Genomic DNA, 22,507 nt, shown 5'->3' with positions numbered 1-22,507 from the left:
TCTACTCTGAGGTTACTCTGCTCGATTCTGTGCTCCTGTTGCTACAGAGGTGATATTATTTTACAGGTGTTAACAACAGAGTGCTCCAGTAACACAAGGTTACTGGTGTTTCTATAGCTCCGTGACCTAGACTACCTCTAAAAAGGAACAGATATCCCAGGGGCTTTAAAGTGGTGGCATTAAGAGTGTTCATCACTTCATGTTGAGCAGCTGGTTTAAGCCAGCTGAATTAGTTTGCCATCAGGCTCCGTCTCATCTGAAGAAGTCTTCCTCCAGTAAGTTATATGTACCATCTCCATTTATACTCATCCCGTCATCCGGTCTTAGTACCTCAAACCAGGGAAGTGTGTTGAAGTTTCAGAAAGTCCTTAGTGGAGCAACAGCTGCTGAAGGCATGGCTGTGCCTGTTGGGGCTGAGGATGAAAAACATCACAGAAAAACTGGGTCTCCTTGATTTACAGCACCCTTTTTACACAACAGCGCTTCTATTTAAATAGAAGTCAGATAGGTTAATTATTTCAGTAGTCTGTAATTTAGGAGAGACATCCTAGCAGCCCTGGAAGCATGTGGTGGTGGCACTGAGACTGAATGAAAAATCCATTTCATAAAGTCTACAAGGAGCTGTGAGCTGCATGGATGATCACAGGGGGTTTGTGGCAGTATGAGTCACCAGCACTGAGCCAGTCAGATATGGTTTTGGTTTCAGGTTTTTAGTCTGTTTTTTATAATCCTGTTGGAAAAGGTATTGGCAAAAAACTTCTGTGATTCACTGAAGAAATCAAATTCTAGCATATTACTTTCATATTTTGTCTTTATCTTGTGGTCCTTTTTCACTGCTGTTTCCCCAAGGTGACATTTACTGTTCTAAAAACTTAGAAATAGCTCCATGATAGTAGAACATAACTAGAATGAAGGGCTTGTTCCTCAGGAAAAGCTTTGTTATTGATTATTTATAATGATGCTTCTTTATTATAAACAGATGCAATCTGATACTTACTTTTGTTGATATGTACAACAGAATAAAGACGGGAGATACATTAATTCTGTTTCCTTTGCAGTGCACAGTTACTTGTGGTGGTGGAGTAAGGACTCGTAATGTCACTTGTGCCAAAAATAATTATGAGCCATGTGATACTTCCAAGAGACCAAACTCTAAGGCCCTGTGTGGTCTCCAGCAGTGTCCTTCTGCTGGAAAATTTCTGATACCCCCACTGGCACCCAGAAGAGGAAGAATCATAATCAGAAAAACAACTACTAATCCTGAACGGAGTCCTCCTCGCAGAATACCCATGCCAAGCCCAAGGTCCCATACAACAACAAAAATACCGAAACCTGAAAGTGCAACTCCCTGCTTGCCTACATCTTCTGGTATGGGTAATGTCTCAGAAAAAGGAGTATCCAACAGAACATTACAAAATAATTTTGTTGGATCAAGTGACGCTTACAATTATCCAGTTGTTTCTACTGAAAATAGTTCATACCAAAATACCACTTCATGGCCTTTTCATAATAGCTTAAGTACTGAAATTCTAAGGCGTGCTGAAAATATTTCTGAAAGTGAGCCAGTTTCTACTATGGAGAGTGAGGTGCAAAGAAGTGAGGACACTCCTGTCTCCTCTTTTACCAGTAATCTAGAAATAACTTCCAGCTATGATTACTTAACTGAAGAATCTGACGACATTGATGGGTTACCCGGAGTCAGTGAGAAACCAGTTGATCTCCTTTACAGCACAGAGCTCAATCCTGAAATCAGAACTGGGAGCACAACCCTAGATACTGTCTCTCCTGTCCTTCAAAATGAGAGCGTGACTTCTCAGCCCCTCCCAGCATCTCATCAGCAAGACCCTTCTGTGCTCCCTCCTGTAAACAGAGCAGCACAAGGGTTAACATTTCCAAAAACAGCAAACCCTATCAGTCTGCAAATTGATACACCTGTTGTAGAAGTAACTACCCCTCAAACATCAGTTACAGTAATGCCCTCAGTGTTTGGTCATGTACCAAGAGACCAGACTGACAACAGAAGAGAAATGAAGCTACCTGACACCCTCACACAATCATCAGCTCTTGAGCCTTCTCTCAGGAACCAAAGTGCAACGTCTGAGGGTGTTTTAACAAATGTCACAGAAAACAGCCACCTAATAACATCCAACATTTTGCCTGGTGATGCCTACTGGATAGTAGGCAACTGGAGTGAGGTAAGTTGGTTTTAACTCATAAGAAGTAGAGAGTGTGAACAGCTGTCTGAACCACTGCTGAAAAAATAAAGCTTGTAGTTTGTCATGATTATCTGAAATGAGTACCATACATTCAAATTAAATACTTGTCACACAAAAAAACTTGTAACTAGGGAATATCTAATATTAGATTGCTTACATAAAATGTGTCTATATTTATGGATTCTGCAAAACTGTGCATAACTGGACAGTAAAATTGTAAGGGACAGCTGTATCAGCTGAACACTCACTAGGATTCATGCCAGAGTACTGAGGGAGCTAGCAGGTGTTATGGCAAGACCCCACTCAATAATCTACCAAAGGTCTTGGGAGTCTGCGGAGGTCCCTAATGACTGAAAGCTAGCCAGTGTCATTCCAGTGTACAATAAGAATGTGAGGGAGGACCTAGGAAACTACAGGCCTCTTAGTCTAAGTGCCGTTCCTGGAAAAATTATGGAGAAGATCATGCTGCATACTGTTGAAAGGCATTTAAAGAACAATGCAGTCATCAGGCACAGTCAACATGGGTTCACAAAGGGAAAGTCTTATATACCTAATTTGCTGTCCTTCTATGATAAAGTCACTGACTGAGTGGATGAAGGGAAGGTGGTGGATGTAGTTTTTCTGGATTTTAGTAAGGCTTTTGTTACTCCTCCTGATCAAGTTGTCCTACTGTGGGATGGGCAGGTTCATAGTGTGCTGGGTGAAGAACTGACTGGATGGCAGGGCTTAAAGGGTTGTAGTGAATGGGGCTACATCTGGCTGGTGACCAGTCACTAGAGGTGTTCCTCAGGGCTCCATTCTGGGGCCAGTCCTGTTCAATACTTTTATCCACCATCTGGATGCAGGAGCTGAATGCACCATTAGTAAGTTTGCTGATGGTGCCAAACTGGGAGGTGCTGTTGACTCTCTTGAGGGACAGGGGGCCTTGCAGACTGATCTGGATAGGTTGGAGCGCTGGGCAGTGATTAATGGGATGAAATTGAACAAGTCCAAATGCCGGATTCTGCACCTGGGATGGAGTAACGCCGGGCACAAGTATAAACCGGGAGAGGAGTATCTGGAGAGCGGCCCTGCAGAAAGGGGCCCGGGGGTGCTGGTGGGCAGCAGGCTCAGTGTGAGCCAGCCACGTGCCCTGGCAGCCCAGGGGGCAAAGCCCACCCCGGGGTGCATCAGACGCGGCATCACCGGCCGGGCAAAAGCGGTGACTGTCCCGCTGTGCACAGCCTTGGTGCGGCCTCACCCGGCGTGCTGGGTGCGGTGCTGGGCCCCACCGTTTAGGGGTGTTAATGGTCTTAAATGGATCCAGAGGAGGGCAACAAAGCTGGGGAGAGGGCTGGAAGGCCCGTCCTGTGGGGAGCGGCTGAGGGCTTTGGATTTGTCTGGATCTGGAGAAAAGGAGGCTGAGGGGCGACCTCACTGCTCCCTACAGCTTCCTGAGGAGAGGACACGGAGAGGGAGGTGCTGAGCTCTTCTCCCTGGTACCCAGTGACAGGACACATGGGAATGGTTCAAAGTGGTGCCAGGGGAGGCTCAGACTGGACATCAGGAAGCGTTTCTTTACCGAGAGGGTGGTCAAACACTGGCACAGGCTTCCTAGAGAGGTGGTTGGTGCCCCAGGCCTGTCAGTGTTTATGAATCATTTGGATGATGCCCTGAATAACATGCTTTAAGTTTTGGTCAGCCCTGAAGTGGTCAGGCAGTTGGACTAGATGTCCGTTGTAGTTCCCATCCAACTGAAATTATTCTATTCTATTCTATTCTATTCGATTCGATTCGATTCGATTCGATTCGATTCGATTCGATTCTACTTCTACTTCTACTTCTACTTCTACTTCTACTTCTACTTCTATTCTACTTCTACTTCTACTTCTATTCTACTTCTGTTCTAATCTAAACTCTTCCAGGAACATGACATTCAGGTTTGACTTTAACCAGAAATACCTCAAGGGTTTTATTTTAAAGCACAGCAGAAAGGCTAGCTTTTAGATGAGTCCTGCAGATACCAAATGAATATACTTGTATTCCCAAATAAGTACATAACATAAGCTAGCTGTAGATGTGCTCTTATGTTCTAAGCTACAGTTACATATAATTTCTTTCTAAATTATGTGGATTTTCTAACTTAGTACGTGACCAGGCTCCTGTAGGTAAGTTAGCTTTATTTCTGTATAAAGTACATTAATACCGTGGATACTTAAACATATTTTTAGTTGGCTATTTACATTACAGATTTTTGTGGTGCATTTCTATCTCATCCCACCATCAGCCTTTGTATCCACCATTAAGCAAATGCCTCTGAACTCAAAGCATGATTCAGCCTGGTAAAACCAGTTTGAATCTACAAAGTAAAGATAAGACTGTTAGTCCAAAGTTAAATTAGTATATCCAGGGTTCGTAATTTGTCCAGCCCATGCCCATGGGAAGTCATTGTAATATGGAGTTCTGCACCTTTGTTTGAAGTTTAAGTGATCTTATATTGGAACCGAACTGTCGTAGTGGTAAAGGAGAAGCATTTTGTCTGGTTGACATAGAAACTAAAATTATCAAGCCAGTGGTTGTGGCTGTACAGTATTCTTTGGATACAGCAGCTGATGACTACAGTGTTATACTATGTCTTGTTTGAATGTGGAAATTAACGGTTATTTTATCTGCATTAAAGGCTGTGCCAAAATGAATTTTTTCATTTCTGAAGGTGATGAAATTCAATGAGAATGAGTGTTAACATCCTGTGATACTCACATTCAAAACTACTGTCTTTCTGTTTGAGTAAATAAAACCAGTACAGCTTACAGGGAGTTTGAAAACTCTTTTGATGTGTATAACATATAGAAGGTACTTTGAAATGTGATCACTTGTCCCTGTTCCCCTGATACCTTGTCATTACTGAATGGCTATAATACTTGGTTAATTTCTTCTTTCTATGCAGGAGCAGTACAGATTGCAAAGTTTCCTATGGTCCCAGAAAAGTGCTCACTATTTTTTGTATACTGTTTCTGACTTTTCTTTACCAATACCCAGCACCAGGCTTTTTTGACAGTTAGGTTTCTGTGCTTTTACCTTCCTGTGTCCCGAGACAGTACTTACTGTGGGGTCAGGGCTGGTAAAGGGGCATCCACTCAACTAGCAACTATAATAAAAAAGTATAGTCATCAGGGGTCTACTTACATTTTACAAACTTCTATTTAATATCCTTCCTACTGTAAAATTTTATTTTTATGCAAACAGAGTTCCTTATGTGCTAATGGATTTTAAATTCTTCAAATCATGATACCTAAAGTGAGAGACTTTCGTATCTGAACAACTTACCTTGTGTTTCTGATAGCCTTTTTTAACCAGGCTGATCAGTACAGCCAAAGGTCCAGATCTGGAAACCTTGCACTGATCTGCCTCTGTGTCTCAGTACTGACGGTGAAGGCTATCAAAGGTGTGTTTCTCTGTTCCTGTTTGCTCTTGGGTCTGTCTGGAATTGTGCAAATCAATGGAAATGTAGAAATGCAGGCCTAAAAAGGACATCAATAAGTAACTTAGTGTGACCCATGGCAGAGGAGTCACAGCTAGACCACTGAGATCACGCTGGTGCCTTCTGTCTGGATGCAGCCAGTGAGTAAGACCTTTGCTCAGCCAGCACCGCATCAGCAGTTGTTCAAGACATGCACCTCTGATGGCAGTTTGAAGTTTCATCTTATGCCTTCCCATGGCCAGGTGAGAATCACTTCAGCTTCACATGTTCAAGTGGAACAAGTGAAGCATTTCCTCCTGCACATGCCCAAAGACCTGCATTAATATCTGCTTGGGTGAAAGAGCCTACAAGAGAAAGTCCAGGCAAAGGTTTTGCTCCCATGCCCAGCGCATCCTGAACAGAAGTCTTTAATACAGAGATGCTACAGTCTGTCCTAGTTATTCATTGCCACCACTAGAAGTATTTTCCTTATACATAACGAAGGTCTTCTGTACTGAAAATGAAGATTCTGTTTTTTCATATGCAGACTATGGAAGATACTTGTCTTCTTAATAACTGGTTTAGGGTCTCATTTCTAAACAAAACAATCTAGTTCTTTATAGATTTTCCTTGTGTTTCCTAAATATCTGGGGACTGGTTGTTCTCTTCTGGGCTTGCTTCATTTTCATCATATATTTCTTCTTCAGTGATGTTCTTTATAGCCCCAAATGACACCTGGCAAATCAAATGGAATAATTGCTGTCATTTTATATATTCCCCTCTTTGTGAATGTTGGGATGAGATTTGTCTTGTTTAGTAACCATCCCAATTTGATTTATTCAATTTGTTGTTCATTGCAAACCCTGGATCCCTTAATATCATGTTTCTAGATTAGCAGGTGTTCTCAGTTTTGTTTAGGGGGAGTGTGTGTGTGTGTATATCTGTGTGTATCTGTATATATGTATGTATGTATGTATGTATAAAAAGTTCTCTCTAAGTGTGGTATTTTGCATGTTTTTGAATTTCAGGTTACTGTTTTCTTACAATTTCTAGCTTGGCAAGATGTTTTTGAATTCAGATTGTGTCCTCCAACATTCCTGACAACTCACCTAATTCGGCATCATCTGAGAATGTTTTAAGTGTGTGCTGTCTTTCATCATTCAATTAGTTAATGAAAATATTGAAGCAGGTGTGGCTCTGGACAGAGCCCTGCATGACCATATTTGAATTGTCTTTTCATTTTGACACTGAATCACTGAGGACCTCTTTATTACAGTTTTTCAGTTAGCTGTGCTAATTGTAATTATTTTACCTAGATGATATTTCCATCATTTGCTAAAAGAATGCCCTATGCTATCATGTCAAAATGCAGCGTATCAGCTGGTTCTCTATTTTTATTAAGCCAGGTACCTCTGTGAGAGAAGGATATTACATTGAATTGAATAATTTGTTCCAGATAGGTCCATGTGGGCTGGTTTATTGCTTTATCATCTTTGTTAGTATTTAACATTTTGGTCTTGATTAATAATTTGCTTTTGTATCTTCTTGTGGAGTAAAGTTAAGTGAAGTGCTTCGTTAGGCCACAGATCTGATTTCTTCTTTTCCTAAAGATAACTTGAAATAAATTCTCTAATTCTCTGGGACTTTTCCAATCTATTTTAAAAAATAATTCTCAACAGTTCAAAGATTGTTCAAGAACACTTGAATTCATGTTGAGGTAAGATCAATACATTCAGTTTCACAGAACTGATAAAATTTATTTGCGGATATTTAATGCATCTAACTTTACTATTCTTTAAGCTATTCTTATTCAAGCTATTGTTTCATGTTAAAATTAACTTTATGTGAAGCCTGGCACATTTAACTTTTTTTTTTCAAGTTTGAAGAAGAAAAGGTGGTGAAAAAGAGAATTTGTGGAATCTCCATCCTTGGAGATATCTGAACATGGTCCTGGGCAGCTGCCTCTAGGCGGCTGAGCAGGGGGGTTGGACAAGATGTCCAAAAGTCCTTGCATATTGACATCCAACCTCAACCATTCTGCGATTCTGTAAATAAACCAGATATTATCTCTCTCGTAAAATAAAAAGTTTTGTATTTCATGCACACACCTGGATTCTAACATTCACTGAACCTTTTCTTATTGTTCTTTACTTTTAATTCATTTTTAGTCTACAGTTATCTGACTTTATTTTTGCCCTTTCTATTTACCAGTCCCTAGTAAAACTTCATGCCTACTTTTAGATGACATGTCTCCAAGACATTAATATTTCAAGTCAGCCGCATCTGCCTAGATGAATCTCTTGCTATGCTCTCTTATCTTTCTCTTTTAGTAACTGCCAATATTCTGACATTTCTTTGCTCCTTAGGATATGTCTATACTAGTGAGAAAATGGTGCCCAAGATTAGTGATAATCACTATTATGTGAGGTGGAATGGTGTGACATGTCCCATAACAGTGTTGACACTTACCTCCCAAGGGAGAGTGCTGATTAGAGTAGGGCAAAACAGTGCCCAATGACACCAGTGCTTCTGTCTTTTAGCTTCTTCCCAACTACTTTCCCAGGCCATTCTGGACTGTCATTTTTACCTTTCTCAGAGCTTTCTGGATATCAAAGATACCCCATTGCCACCAGATCTGCTCATTTTGCATCTTTATCATGAAAAGTCACCTGCACTTCCTGCCTCTCTAACAGACATCTACTGTGACAAAGGGAAGTCTTGGTTCCTGAATGACAAAAGGTAAAAGCAGTAAATCTTCCTGAACTTCAGAGCAGTTAGACCCCTTTATGTAACATGAAACAATGGTCAAGGAATCTAAAGCTTTTTCTCAGTACTATTTGCAGCATCATGCCTTTCTCTCTTGGCTCTACCTGCACACAATTTTTTAAAGAATCCTGCTGTGTTTCACCTCTCTCAGACAAGAATGTAAAGCTTTGTCAGTATGAGCTGCCCAGCATCATCTCTGGAGCTATCTTTGGTTTTCTCATGAATGCTCAGAACGGGGATTTGGTCAAAGACTAAGCAGTGCTTCAGTAAAGTATTGGTGTTGTCAGATGGGCAGACCTGAGGGGAGCCATCCAACAGTCAGCAACCAAGACAAGGACAGTCAATCCTCTTGAACAGGCAAGTTATCTTGGATAGATATGTGACTATGCAAAACTGAATAGTGCAGTCCCCTTTAACACGGTCTTTGTGGCTTCTTGGACAGATATCCCAGGAATCTTGGAAGCTGGCTGGAGTTGGCATGCTGCAGAGGCTTTGCAGATTCACACTCTTCATAATGTTCAATTTTTCCAGAATTCTTTGTTGTGACCATTAACTATTTTTCCATTACACTGACTGAATCTGATAACAGCTCTGGCTTCAGTGTTGTTTTTTTTCCTGCCTTAACTTCAGCTTAGCTTTCCTCATCTTTCCAAGGACACTTACTCATCTTTCCTATTTAACTCTCCCACTTCCTTGTAGGAGTTCAAACCACACAATAGCAGTTTCTCTCTTCATCATTTTACTGACTTAATCCAAGATTACTTTTTGTCATGCCAGCTACAGTCTGCTTGGCACATGTTGGATTCGACTCTATGCATGTACTTCACTGTCCCTCCCCTTTTAAGGGAGAGAAAGGTAAATGGGTGTCTCCAGCTGCTTTTTACCCCTTCCTCCTTCAGAATACAATGATAATGACTTTTTTTGTGAAACGTGCACTCTTGAGATCTGGACTGTCATCATCAATATTCTTTTACCTCAGACACTAAAACCCTCCCATATGTTGGAAACACTTAACCACTGAATTCATAATTTCAAAAATACTTTTCCCACACAGTTTTCCCAAGAGTCTCACACATTTTATTTCAGATTTTCACCATCGTGCTCAATTTGCTGAATATCTCATCATCAGTATTAGGGATAGAGAGGAAACAGTGCTGAAGACTGGATACAATGACATTTTGCATTGGATCCTCAAAGATAACAGCAGGAAATGTGGAAGAACTGGTACAGATTTAGAATGTCTCAGTAAGCAGGAGTTTGCCAAAGAAGAACAGTGCATGGTATAAATCAGAATTGGCATTTTCTTAACAAAGCAAGAGAAAGCCCTCCTTCAGAACCTTAAGTAAGACTTAGGTGAATTTGAAATCTGCTTTTGAGTATCTCAGGTAGCATAGGTCATCTAAAATGGCTTTAGTTATTTATATTTAGGTACCTGGATTGCTTCCAGAATGATTTACTAACGTTGAGTTTGCCCCTGGGCTTTTCTCTCACCTGTGTGCAGTGCTCTACCACCTGTGGAATCGGGGCTTTCTGGAGACATGTGGAGTGCAGCAGCAGGAACACATCTCACTGTCAGCACACAAAAAAGCCTGATCCTGCAAGAAAATGTTATCTCCGCCCATGCGCTAGCTGGAAAACAGGAAATTGGAGCAAGGTAACTTCATTCAGAGCTGTGTGTGAACAGTAAGCTTACTAACTTCAAAGAGTAGGGAGTTCTAAATTTCATTTTTAAAATAATTATTTACTCAGTGAATGCATACATGATACCCAGTTGACCATTCAACACTAATTTACTCATTTCCTGACTAAGTTATTTATGGAAATGCATCTGCTGTGAATTCTCCTCTTCCTGCGTGGGATCGTGCTCATTAACTCTCGAATCTAAAGCTAAAGCAGGGCTCACCATCATGGTCTGTTGAGATCCTGGGGCAAAGCTGTACATACTTACATGTGGCATCTTTTTCATCTCTGCCTTCAGAAGCATATCCTAATTTTAAGAAGCAAGTAGGAACTTGGGAGAGGGAGTTGGTATGTTCCTATTCACCCTTGCCTCTATATATTATCTCTTAAGTGACATGATCTGTTCCCCATTCATGTAACCTCTTAAGTTATACATTACAAAAACTAAAGAAAAATGTTTGTGGAAGAATGCCTGCTATTGCTAGGGTCTATTTGGTCCTAGTTATGTACACAGGCCTGGTCAAGAGACAGAAGAGTGTCCAAGGCGGTAAGTGGAACCCAAAAAATTGCATTTGAGTTCAATTTCAGCATTGTAAGGTATGTGATGGACACCTGGAAGGGCTTCAGTGACTTCTTGAAGCTTGTTATATTTTGTCTTCATGCTGTCTGAAACTGGGGCTTCAAACAGTGGGCTATTTTTCAAGACTCAAAACTACAAAATTCTATTTGAAATAATGTTGATTTAATAAAGAAAAAGATAGATCTCTCAGACTTTCTCAGTATGTATCATTTTTCTGGACAATGTTGTTGCCATTGGACTAGAGGGCAGATTCATACAAAGAAAAGGTTATAGTTACAAAACCTATGTTATATTATTGAGCTCTTTGACATAGAATTGATTTGTATGTGAAATACATGCCTGTTTAGAAAGTCCAGGAAAGGCCAAGGCATTATATAACCATATTAAGCCTTCAAAATTAATTTTAAATGATACATAGATACTCTCCAGTCCCAGTTGCAGTAGGGCATATTTCACTTTCACTTTTCCTTCATAAATGTTACTGCTCTTGCAACAAGTCGATGATAGTTATGTCACAAAAAGTAGCTAGAAATCAAGTTTAGAGGAAACATATTTTAAAGTGTCAGTTCAATTGTGAGGCAAATTTGAGACAAAAGGCTTTATTAGCAGATTTCTCTTGTGTTAGCCACCCTTATTTTCCAGCAATTGAACTACACAAGCCTAATTACAATTTCATCTATAAAAATGGCTATTTTTTGTTTGCTTTTGCAAGGGGCAATTGTTTTTCTCATTACTTGTTTCAAACAGCTTTATGTCACCTTATCACAGCAAGATGGCTATATTCCCCTGCAAGTGTAGTAAAGCTTTCTCTGTTTCTTTTCTCTTACCCAATTGTTTCCCTCCCCAAAAAGAAAGGTGCTTCAGACTAGATCTTACAATCTAAGTTTAGTACCACATATAATTTGCACATATTTTTGGGCTGTGTGTGCTTAGTTTCTTGCACAGTCACTTCTGTTCATTGTTTCTATCCAAAGGGACAGAAGCTGCTGTGAATAAGAACATGGATTCCCCTTCCCTGCATCCTTCAGCTCCCTGGGGTAGTATTATATTCAGTTTCCTTGTTCAACTGAAGAATGCTTATTTATGCCAAGGAGAACAGCACCAGTTGTTACATTGCATCATGGCGGTAAAGATGAAAGCTGATCTGGAATTATTCAGTGGTGTCGGCAGAATTGGCTTTAATTCTGGATAAAGGCAAAATAATTAAATGTCCTTATCCTTGGGGTAGCAAAATCAGTTCTTACTCAGCAGCAGGAGAGGTCCTAGGCTTTGGTAGGTGGGGATGCAACCTGGTCCTGCTGTGTGAGGCCTTGAAGCAAGCTCTGGGGAGAAATAGGAGACTGGATGGGATAGCTTGGCTTGCCAGTAGTGGTCCAAGATGAGAAGTGATTTCACAGGCTGTGAGTGAGGCACTCTTCTCTCCCATTCTCTCACACCCACACTGCTTTTGGGGTATGGATCCTTCTGGTGCCATGGAGGAGCAAGGAAGGTGAGCGTGGGAGCTGCTGCTGTGGGATGAGTCCACTATTTCCCAGTGGTATCAGCAGCAACTCAAATCTATGGGCTAAGATGAGGAGCAGTTTTTTGCCAACCTGAGCAATCTGCTGCCATGTACACCTACCCCTTTCATGGCTGAATGAGAGATCAACTCACCCAATAGTGCCTGCCTCCTCCCTCAGAATCAACTAAACAACCAGCAATTTCCCTGTGTACAGGATTCATTTTTTATATTTATTGCATTATGACTCTTTCACTATGACATTTTTGGAAATAGCTGGCAAAATTTCCTAATTAAATATGCATCTGTGTTATTAATCGATATTCCAGTGAAGAAAGAGAAGTATTTATTTGCTGTGTTCTGATTTGCTATAATGTAAACCACAGTATTTAAGCCTAACAACAGATCCTTGTCATGGTAAGCTGGAAATTCCCTCTGTAAGTCAGGATGCTTAAAGCTCAGTCTGTCCTCCTCCACCTTTGTGACTGGGGAAGGGACAACCCTTCAGCGGAGCATCATTTGGAGATGTGCCCCTTTCTGTTTTGTGTACAGTGCTCTGCTAACTGCAGTGGTGGTTTCAAGACCCGAGATGTTCACTGCATCGATGTTCGTGAAAAGCGACTTCTCAGGCCTTTTCATTGCCAGTTACTCGGCGGATATAAACCACAAGTCAACACAAGTTGTAACATGGAGCCTTGCTTGCAGTGGCATGTGGAGCCCTGGAACGAGGTAATGTTCTTTAAAAGAACCTTTGGGAATGAGCAATTAGCTGTCAGTTAACAGTGACTGTTAGATCTCATGCTGTTAGGTAAACTTTCACTCTAAGGCACACAGCTAGTACCACTCTGAGGCTGCAGTCCTTGTGTATGGTTACAGCAAAAATTATCATAGACGTCGTTAAGACTTCCCCAGAATCTTTCCTAGGATTGAATGTGATATGCATCTAGAACAGTAAATTACCATTCCCTGAAAGAGAGAAGCAGATGGCCTGGAAGAAGATTTGTTTTAGCTATCCTAGTAGATCAGCAAATGTGATTCATTCAGCCTGATCCCTTTTGCTGTCATTTTAATTTTACTTTCTTATTGTGATTAATCTGGAATTTTCCTCTATACTTTATGGCTGGAATTTTATGAGGCCAGAGACTGAGGTCAGACATAAGATATATCTGACTTCTGGGTCACTTCGTAATATAAATCCGTGCCAACAGTCTGTAATATAATTGTAATATAAATCTGTACCAACATACTCATAGGCAGCCAGGCATGTATTTATGTCAGCTAAAGCACATGGTCTGATTATATTTTAGTATTTACTCCCACTAAAAGCAGATTTGGAGAAAGCACCACAGTGTTTGTGGTGCTGTGAACCTGACGCTTTTGGATTTCAAGGATAAGGGTAGCCAAATGATTGCACCCATTTGCCACTTAAAATATTTTATAAAAACACTTGTCCAGCCCTGACAGTTGTCCTCATGCTAGAGATACTGGATAGAATAGGATTGGAAAGGTTCATTTATCAGATATCAACTCTGGTCCTCTGTCCATAGGGACGCAATTCCTTGTGCATTATTCCAGTGCAATTCCAGTGCATTATTCAAAGTATATCTGGCACCTTATTTCATGTCAGAGTACAAAGTCTTTTGTGTATTTCAAGCAGGCTCTTCTGTAGACCTAGTGAATAGTAGTAAAAAATCAGTTGGTGAATAATACTAGAATGTGGACAAAAGAATGTTTAAAAAATAACCCGGGTCACTGCCTTTATATGACACTTTTATTGCCAAATAGTTAATTTATTGTATGGATAGGGTGAACTTTAATGTCCCCAACCACCTCATAAAAATAAGCTGTTGCATCTCATGAACTTGTCTTCAGTAAATATTACAGATTAATCCTGCAGACACATGTCTTCCAATCTTATTCTTGTTAGAGAAGTTACTGCAGCTGGTGGTGCTGCATGAGCAGTTCTGTGTTGCCTGTTCTGTGTTGCCACTTCCATGCTGTCCTATGTTCCTTGCATTAATACACGTCTAGAACAGCTTTCCCCCAAGTATTGTGGACCAGTGACTTCTTCCCTGTGTCTTTCCAAGCACGTGGTGAAATAAATGTCTCAATGCAGAGCTTTTCTTCTTTGCAGGCTAGCCTGTACATCTTTCTAAATCACATGGGTCAGTGACACGCTTCTTGTTACCTGTGGCTCCACATTTCTAAACGAAGCACATTTCCTACTGTCTTTATGGTCTGTTTCTGGGCTCTCATCCATTCCTACCTCTCTCATGGGTTTGTGCATCTCTTTTGTTAGTGTTCAAGAACATGTGGTGGTGGCCAACAAAAGAGACATATCTACTGCCCAGAAGAAGGCTACTGTGACTGGACAAAAAGACCTAATGCCATTGCTTCATGTAACAGGCAGCCATGTACGCAGTGGATTAACCAGGCATGGGGCCCGGTAGGATTCAGTTCTTTTTTGTTTTATTTGTTATCCTGAGTTGGCCATGTTTGGTCATATTATGACCACTTGTCATATGACCACAAATGGTCATATTAAGACCACTTGTCTGTGAACCTCAGTGCCTATGGCAAATATAGTTTCTTATGCACAGCTGGAGCTACAATGGAAGATCTTTTGAAAATATTGCTAAACATTTCAGAGCCAGCCCATCTCAGCTCCTTCAGTTGATAGTCATTGTAGCTTTTATGTTGCTGCATTAAATGTTGTTGGAGTGCTGGGGTTTTTTTCCTTTTCTAATAAAAAAGGAGATACCATTGACATTCTTCCATTGCTCATTTGAAATTTTCCACTGTTCTAGACTACTGGGGGGAGCTGGGTGACCCTTAAAGAAACTTTGTGGAATATTGGACTTGCCCACACAAACAGAAATTATGAATTTTGACCAACAGCCTTCTACTTTGGCATCTGGCAATCTAATTGACAAATATGAGGTGTATCTTTGGGGAACCTTCCAGTATCTGCAATACATGTTTAGTTATAAAGAGACTGGTACATCTAATAAACCTTTCCCTTCAATTTCCTCAATAAACCAATTCATACATTACAAATGCTCCTCACAGCAGAAGAAAACATTGAAAGCACATCAAAAGCCAGGAACCACAAATAAGGGAACAATGGAGAGTCATTTAACACAGAAAATTTAATGAGTTGGTTTTGACACAAAGCCATTAGATGGGATAAGACCATAATATAATGTAGAGTTAGTGTAACTCTAACACTTGAATATGGGAGTGAAAATGTTGGGACATGCATAAAATAAGCAACTGAATACCAGAACGTATAGCAACTATTTTACTGATTTATTAATCACATTTATTTTTCTTTATAAAAATAACTACCTTAAACATTAATCTATAGTTGCTGCGAGAATACCTAAGATATTTTCATGTACTTCACATCAGTAATAATGAGTTGTATGCACAGAGATACACATTAGAGATGGGATAATTCACAGAGGAATTAAAGAGGTACCAGTACTGTCTTCATCCCTTGAGCTTCATTAGCTGGCATTCTTTATCTGTTGGAGTATCTTGCTGACAACTATTTGTCTGAAGAGAAAAGTAATTTGAAATTAACTGGAATTCTCAGACTCTCTGGGATGTCTGAATTAAGTACATTTACAGAATAGTACAGGAACATATTTTGAAAATGTTCTTTTTTTTTATGTCCATCTGTGTGCAGCCAGAACAAGCTGCTGGCAGTTGTTTTGTGGTCATAAAGAAAGGATAACCACAGTGTAAATGTCACCAAAGAAAAACAATCCCTCTGAGCCTTTTTTAAATCTTCATCTCAGTCATTTCTAAACCTAACATTGCAATTTATTATTCATGATTAACTTAGATGGTGATAAAACGTGAAACAAAAAATGTCTGTGTGCAGTACTAACTGGCATTTCAGTTCATCCTCATCCTCCTCTGCAGAAAACAGTCCTCTCACTCTGGTTATGCATTGCAAGATGCTGTATTTATACTATTTACCCCTACACTGTATCCTGCCAAATCTGGCAACGATGCACCATGGAGGTATCTGGATGGAGAATATAGTAGACAAAGTAATTTAGTGTCATTGGTTCTGGATCATGTGTCATTTTTAGTTTCTGTCACATTACAACACACATATTGGCATATTGCACAATTTCCATGTAAAAGACTTTTATATATCTTAAAATTACTCTTTCAGTGCAATGTTACTTGTGGAGGAGGCATTCAGCAAAGACCTGTGAAGTGCACGAATATAGAAACTAATGAAACTGAAGATGACAGTATGTGTGTGGATAAACCCAAGCCCATGGCATATCAGAAGTGCAATCTGCAAGAGTGCAGGAAAAATACAGGTATGATAATACAACTGCATCAGACAGTTTCCAGAAACCTCTCCATTTGTGGTGAGATTCTGCAAAAACTGGGAGCTGACCCATATTTATCAACTTGTTGTGAATACTGTGGGCTCAGCGATTGTAGGTCAGCTTAATGTGCTGCTGCTCAGCTCGACTGTCGGCAAAATCACGCTGTCACATTCTCTGGCCCTGCTGGCCTTGTGTTGCCATCATGGGGAATGCAGTTCTCTGAGCAAGCATCCCTAATTTACAATGCCACAACTAAATGAATAGGTCTGCTTGTCTTGACCTGTTTTAGGTAACTCATAGTCGGTTTTCAGGACTGTGGAAGGACATGTTGTGAATCCAAACAGAACTCATTTCTTAAGACAATATGGGAGCTGCACATTCTGGACTGGGAGTGCAAGCAAGCAAAGTGAGACAGACACTGTAAGAAAAATCTGACTGGCAGTGAACCCAGATACAGTCTTAGCAGTATGAATTCAGTGTCCACAGGGTGAGACTGACTCCCAAATGAAGAGGTGGAGAGAAGTCCTCTTGTGACTCATGGTGTTCTGTACCTCTGTCCTCCAAGGACCCAGGAGTCCAGTTGTATAGATGGTTAATAGCCCAGAAAAGAAGTGGCAGGGGAGGAAGCTCACAGAAGGGTATCTTTATCTGTAGTCACTGTACTGCACTATTCAGCAGATACCCTCAGGTAGGAACAGCAACAGCTCAGAGTCCTTCTGGAAGAACCTTCAAAGGCCTTTTGGAGGAGGATTCTTCTCTCTTAGCAAGTCAGCAGTAAGGGTCCAATCGTGTAATGAGACAAGAGGTTGACTCCTGAGGGCAGTGCAGATCTGGCATACACCTGAGAGTGAGGCATCACTCCTGCTGTTCAGAGATCTTTAGCACATGTTTTGCTTTAGGGTTGAGTTGATCTGCTTATCTCCTGTCCCTCTCATGTTCAGAAAGACAGGCTCGGATAAATATTACCTACATAGATGAGTAATAGTTATTTCTGTGAATAAAAGTTCAAGGAGCCGGTAAAACATATATGCCCTACTGGGTAGGCCAGTGGTCCGTGCAGTCCAATACTGTGTCTCCAGCAATGGCATTAGAAGTTGCTACATAGGGAGAATACAGAAGTTTAGTCCTTACCTGTGATTCATTTCCATGGTATTCCTCCAGAATTCACAATTGACATATTAATATGAAAGGCATCCCTTTTAGTGCATTTTATTTTAAACTTATGGAACTTTTTCCATTAATATGTTGCATCCCATTTTGATCCTGCAATGCGCTCTGTTTCTACTCTCTCCTGTGGCATCAAGTTCCAGAGGTTCACAGCCTGCTGTGAAAATAAGTTAACTGTTTTATCTCCTTGTTGAGGGATTTGCTGAACAACAGCCTTGCATTTGGCTAATCCACCACCTTCCTGTTTTTGCAAACCTTCACTCTCCCCTTAGCCACCTCTTCTCACAGATGAGGGCCCCCATTTTGTAATATCTAACTAAATCTGACACATATCAGTTTATTAAAGTTGCCACAGAACTGTCAGCACCAAAATACATACAGTAGCAGTACCTGGCTTATCCTGGTGCTGCAGAAACTGAAGCACAGTCAAGCTGAACATGGAGTTACATGTGCCTTGTCGATGCTCTTCTGCCTGCCCTGCATGGCTCTGCAGCACACTGCCAGCCCATTGTGCTTGTCTTAAATGCACTATTACAAAAATGTGAAAGTACCAGACTCACAGATAATTGTTGCTAGATTTTCTTTAGCAGTTCTTAAAAACAGAAACATTAAGGTGAAAAACACAGATAAGCTATGTCTGCTGCAAAAGTAAAGCCTCACTGAACAGTAATAAAAGAGTGCTCTATTTCCAAAACAGAAGGTCACGTGAAGTTTAATAGGTGCTGTTCACTTACACGTCCTAAAGTTTTAGGGGGATCAAGCTGACTTGTAATACAAAGGAAGAGAAAGCCATCATAAAGAAGAGCCTTAACAGGCATGACTGTCTGGCATAAAGTAGTTTAAAATTCTAGAAATATAGATAATTTGTCCACCAAATATAGCTAATTCTTCTCATCTTCTTCACCATAGGGCTACCCTGCAGCAAAGACCAACTGTCAGTTCACTTCTGCCAGAGGCTGAAAGGCATTGGCAAGTGCTTGCTGCCATCAATACAGACTCAGTGCTGCTTCACGTGTAGTCAGCCCCGAATTCGTAACAAAGCAAGATACTGGGATCGGCGAGGCCTCAAGCAACAAAATTACACTATATCTAGAAGAAAATCACCTCAAAACCAAGAAAACGACAACCAAGCTGCTCAGCACTAGCTGTTTTTTATCTGGTTGCTTTGAGTAGAGCTTCTGTTTACAGGTTTTACATTCCTTTTGTTTCTGAACCACCCAACATAAATGGCAGTATGTGAACAAAACTGGCAAAACACATCCCTTAGGGTTACTGGTCCTAACTTACTGCTTCATGTTGTTCTCAGTAATAGTCCAAAATTTGTGACATAATTTGCAGTATACCAGCTGCTAGTTCTTCTTAGGCATGCATAGAAGCTAGAAACAAGCTTGCAATAATTTTTTGATTTTTTTAAATGAATGTTTCACTTGTTCTTTCTTCCATCTCCTTTCCAAAACCCACTTGAAATAGCAGTACCACTTACTCAAGAGTGCTGAGTGAAGGCGGCCAACAGGACAGCAGACACAGACCTGTGCTGCAGGCCAGATCCCACTGTGCTCACTCACATTTCTGTTTTTAGGAATCAAGATGAAGTGGCAGTGTTTCTCTGAATTCTTTGCTCACTTAATAAACTTAAAATCAGAGTTTTATAATAACTGATTATGATACGCAGGCTGAACTGAAACATTGGGTTATTCAAAAGAAAAAATGTTCATTTAGTACTTGACTGAACCTCTACAGAATACCTCAGCAATAGCCTGTCCTGGCCAGTTTTCTTCTGCTACAAGTGTCTTGCTGTAACCTGAAAACCCCACCAAATATGGGATGTTAAGTTCCTAAATATGTTTTAAATGACATTTCATGGTACCATGAAATCAAAGCTATTTGCATCTGCCACCTTAATAGAGAGATTGTAATTCATAATATTCAGTATTCAGTGACAGAGATATCATTTAATCTGGCATCTCCTAGTAGAGTGTAAGCCCACATCCACAAGAGTGCTCTGTCACTTCATACACAGCAGACTTTTCCCCCAGTGCAAATCCTTGCTTGTAGTGAGGATGAGGGCACCTGGGACAGGAGCCTGAGACCCACAGTATCTGCGTAGCTCTGGGCCTCAGGCATTAGGAGAGCACTAGCCAAATAGCATATCTGTTTTGCTGTTGAAGACAATGGCAGAACAAACTTCAGGAAGACCAGACTGGACCCTTTGAAGCAAGGCTGGGCATTTTCAAAAGAGCTGAACAGAATCTGACATTTAGATTCCTTTGAAATTCAGTAGGATTTGGACAACTTGGTTCTTCACACTCTTTTGAAAATCTCAGATTTACTCTCTAGCTACCTGACAATTTTAGATTGTAATACAGACAAATGTCACATTTTATGCAGTGTAGAGTGAGACACATTATCATGAATCCAAGTGTCACTGTGGTTACAGAGCTATGACTAGCAATAGCCCTATTTCTAGACAGAACTTTATGAAAGTCAATAGAAATATTTGGGCCTGGCTGTAATGTATTAACATAATGATGGCCACAAGTCTAATGGTCCTTTTTCATAGGTTTGTGACCTTTGGCTAAGGGCTCACTTCTTCACTTGAAGTCTCTGGGAGTTCAAGATATGCAGCATGGTAAGGTTAGATTTATTAACCTCTGTGATGGCAATATAACCCCAGTTACAGGTGCTGATAAAACTTAAAATCCACTGTTAAAAATATGGTGCTAATATAACAGATTTGGGGGATAACTTACAATGGTGCATGTGCATGTGTGTACATAGCATACATGCACATACTCTTAAAATAATACATCTATGGTGTTCCTGGCCAATGCCAGACATAACGTTGTTTTTTACGTTTCACAGCGTGCTTATGGGCCTTCTGAGGTCCTTAATGGCTACTGACCCTGTGAGCAATAGAAATCTGGGCAGTTCATATTTCACTGGAGACAGAAATATTGAATTGTGTGAAGGAGTGAAGGTGTCCCATCTGACTCAGGAAGCATTTGGGCAGGGCTTGGCCTCAGGCTGTGTTGTGTAGAGCAGAACCTGTACTGCTACGTCCAAGGCAGTTCTCTGATGGCCGAGCAACCTAGACTGGTGGACAGTGAAGATGTTTCTGATGTTCCCAGAAGCATTTTTCAGGATTTGGGCAGGACAAAGTTAGATTCACTTCAGAGTCAGACCCTTCTGTGCTCATAGGTACCTGCAGGTAGGAGGAAAAGTGCCTGGGAGGATTGTCCCCTCCAGTGTTCCTTATAGTTAGTGTGGAATAAAACTATTTCTGGCTTCATTGTTTTCTTCAGGGAGCTGTAATCTTATTTGAAATTGATAAAAGTGAATAAATTATATTATGGACATTAATCAAAATAATCTTTCTACCCAGGGAAGCATAGTCATCACTGTTGCTCAGCTTAAAACTTTAGAGAAAAGACTATGACAACAACATGAACTGTTTTAATAGAGCAGTGCCACTGCTGTATTTTACATAGCTTCTTACATCATACTCATCAGCCTAATATCTCCTCTATGTTAATAATCTGTGCAGTCATCTTTCCCATCCATTTACCAAGATTCCTTTCTTATGACATAACTATTTTTAAGTAAAGGTGGATTTATGATCCTAACCCAGATGGTCACTATTCTCAAAACTGAATAAAGTATTAAGCGCAGAGGCATAATATCATTACGTTATCATATTAGCCTGAGACACATCAGCTTCAACAGGTTGCTCAGGAAAAAATTTGTATTTGGCACATTCACTGCTTCTTTTAACATTTCAAGGTTTAAAAAGCAAACTTGGATGACATATTTGTTTCAAGTTTCAATAAATGGCATTGCTTATGTCTGATGTCTCTTATATTTTATGTTTCCAGTGCAAGAAGCTTTATAAGATGGAATTCCAAAGAAAACAAAGCTTAGAAATTATCTTTTCTATTCCAGGACAATCCTCACTGTTGATATTCCAACATAAAAGAGATCATTAAAAAGGGTGAGGGGAAAAAGTAGTGGAATAAACCATGATGTTAAATAAAAATATACATTAATAGGCTTAGATATTTCCTATTGAATAGATGACATCACTTCTAGTCCAAGCAGATGGGCCTTAGCTCCTTGGCAGCAGATGTGTGCATGTCTATTGTGGGATGTATTTGTTTTCCTGAAGGGTTGCATACAATATGATCATGCCCACTTCCCACCCTCCTGCCTCTGAATCTTTTCAGTACTCAAGTTCTGCAAGTACTGCTGATGCCCGTGTCCAGAAACTTAATCACACCAACCCTGTTTCTTGACATGCAGCCCATGAATGCAGGCATCACAACTAGGCACGTGTGCTTGGGTAGAGAGCACCATCCCTTAGCCCTACGTTACCAAACTCCACCCATGCAGCTATTCATGGGTTCAGCCTCATAACACCCCATGGAAGTTGCAGGAAGTTGCTCCTTCTTACTTCACGAAGTTAGTGTGGATCTCCAGCCCACAGGGGCAGCATCCAGCACAGGTGCTGTAAGGGAGAGGAATTAATTGACTTGAGAAATGAGTTGATGCTCCCTCCACTTTGCAAAGGCTTGTTAGGCATTCAGTGGATGACCTGGTGCACAACACACAGCCTGAGGAGCAGTCCCTGCTGTCTGCTGCACTGTGTGGCATGGCTCACTGCACTTTGGCCCATCCAAGCGTGCAGCACCCACCAAAGGAACTGCCTTTTGGCTGCCTAGCGTCAGCTCAAATTGAAATCAGCATGCAGGGAAAACATTGTGCTTGTGTCTCTAGTGGTTCCCTCCATGATTTTAGTAGGAATAAGGTCCC

General features: G+C 40.7%; 1 protein-coding gene across 2 annotated transcripts in view; it reads left to right on the top strand.

The window, feature by feature from the left end:
• The window catches only part of ADAMTS12 (ADAM metallopeptidase with thrombospondin type 1 motif 12), a 181,975-nt gene extending 160,427 nt beyond the window's left edge, over positions 1–21,548 (top strand). For both annotated transcript variants that reach the window (XM_042804887.1, XM_042804888.1), the window contains 6 exons: positions 1,059–2,195; positions 9,923–10,075; positions 12,732–12,908; positions 14,479–14,625; positions 16,369–16,522; positions 18,611–21,548. In XM_042804887.1, the coding sequence (XP_042660821.1) occupies positions 1,059–2,195; positions 9,923–10,075; positions 12,732–12,908; positions 14,479–14,625; positions 16,369–16,522; positions 18,611–18,846 (2,004 nt within the window). In that variant the 3' untranslated portion in view covers positions 18,847–21,548. The remainder of the gene's footprint in view (positions 1–1,058; positions 2,196–9,922; positions 10,076–12,731; positions 12,909–14,478; positions 14,626–16,368; positions 16,523–18,610) is intronic.
• The last annotated feature ends 959 nt before the right edge of the window (positions 21,549–22,507 follow it).

The sequence above is a fragment of the Tyto alba genome, unplaced genomic scaffold (genome assembly GCF_018691265.1).
Source record: "Tyto alba isolate M040663 unplaced genomic scaffold, T.alba_DEE_v4.0 Super-Scaffold_42, whole genome shotgun sequence".
Taxonomy (NCBI): Eukaryota; Metazoa; Chordata; class Aves; order Strigiformes; family Tytonidae; genus Tyto; species Tyto alba.
The sequence above is the reverse complement of the archived record's forward strand: the minus strand, read 5'-3'. Positions and strand labels throughout refer to the sequence as shown.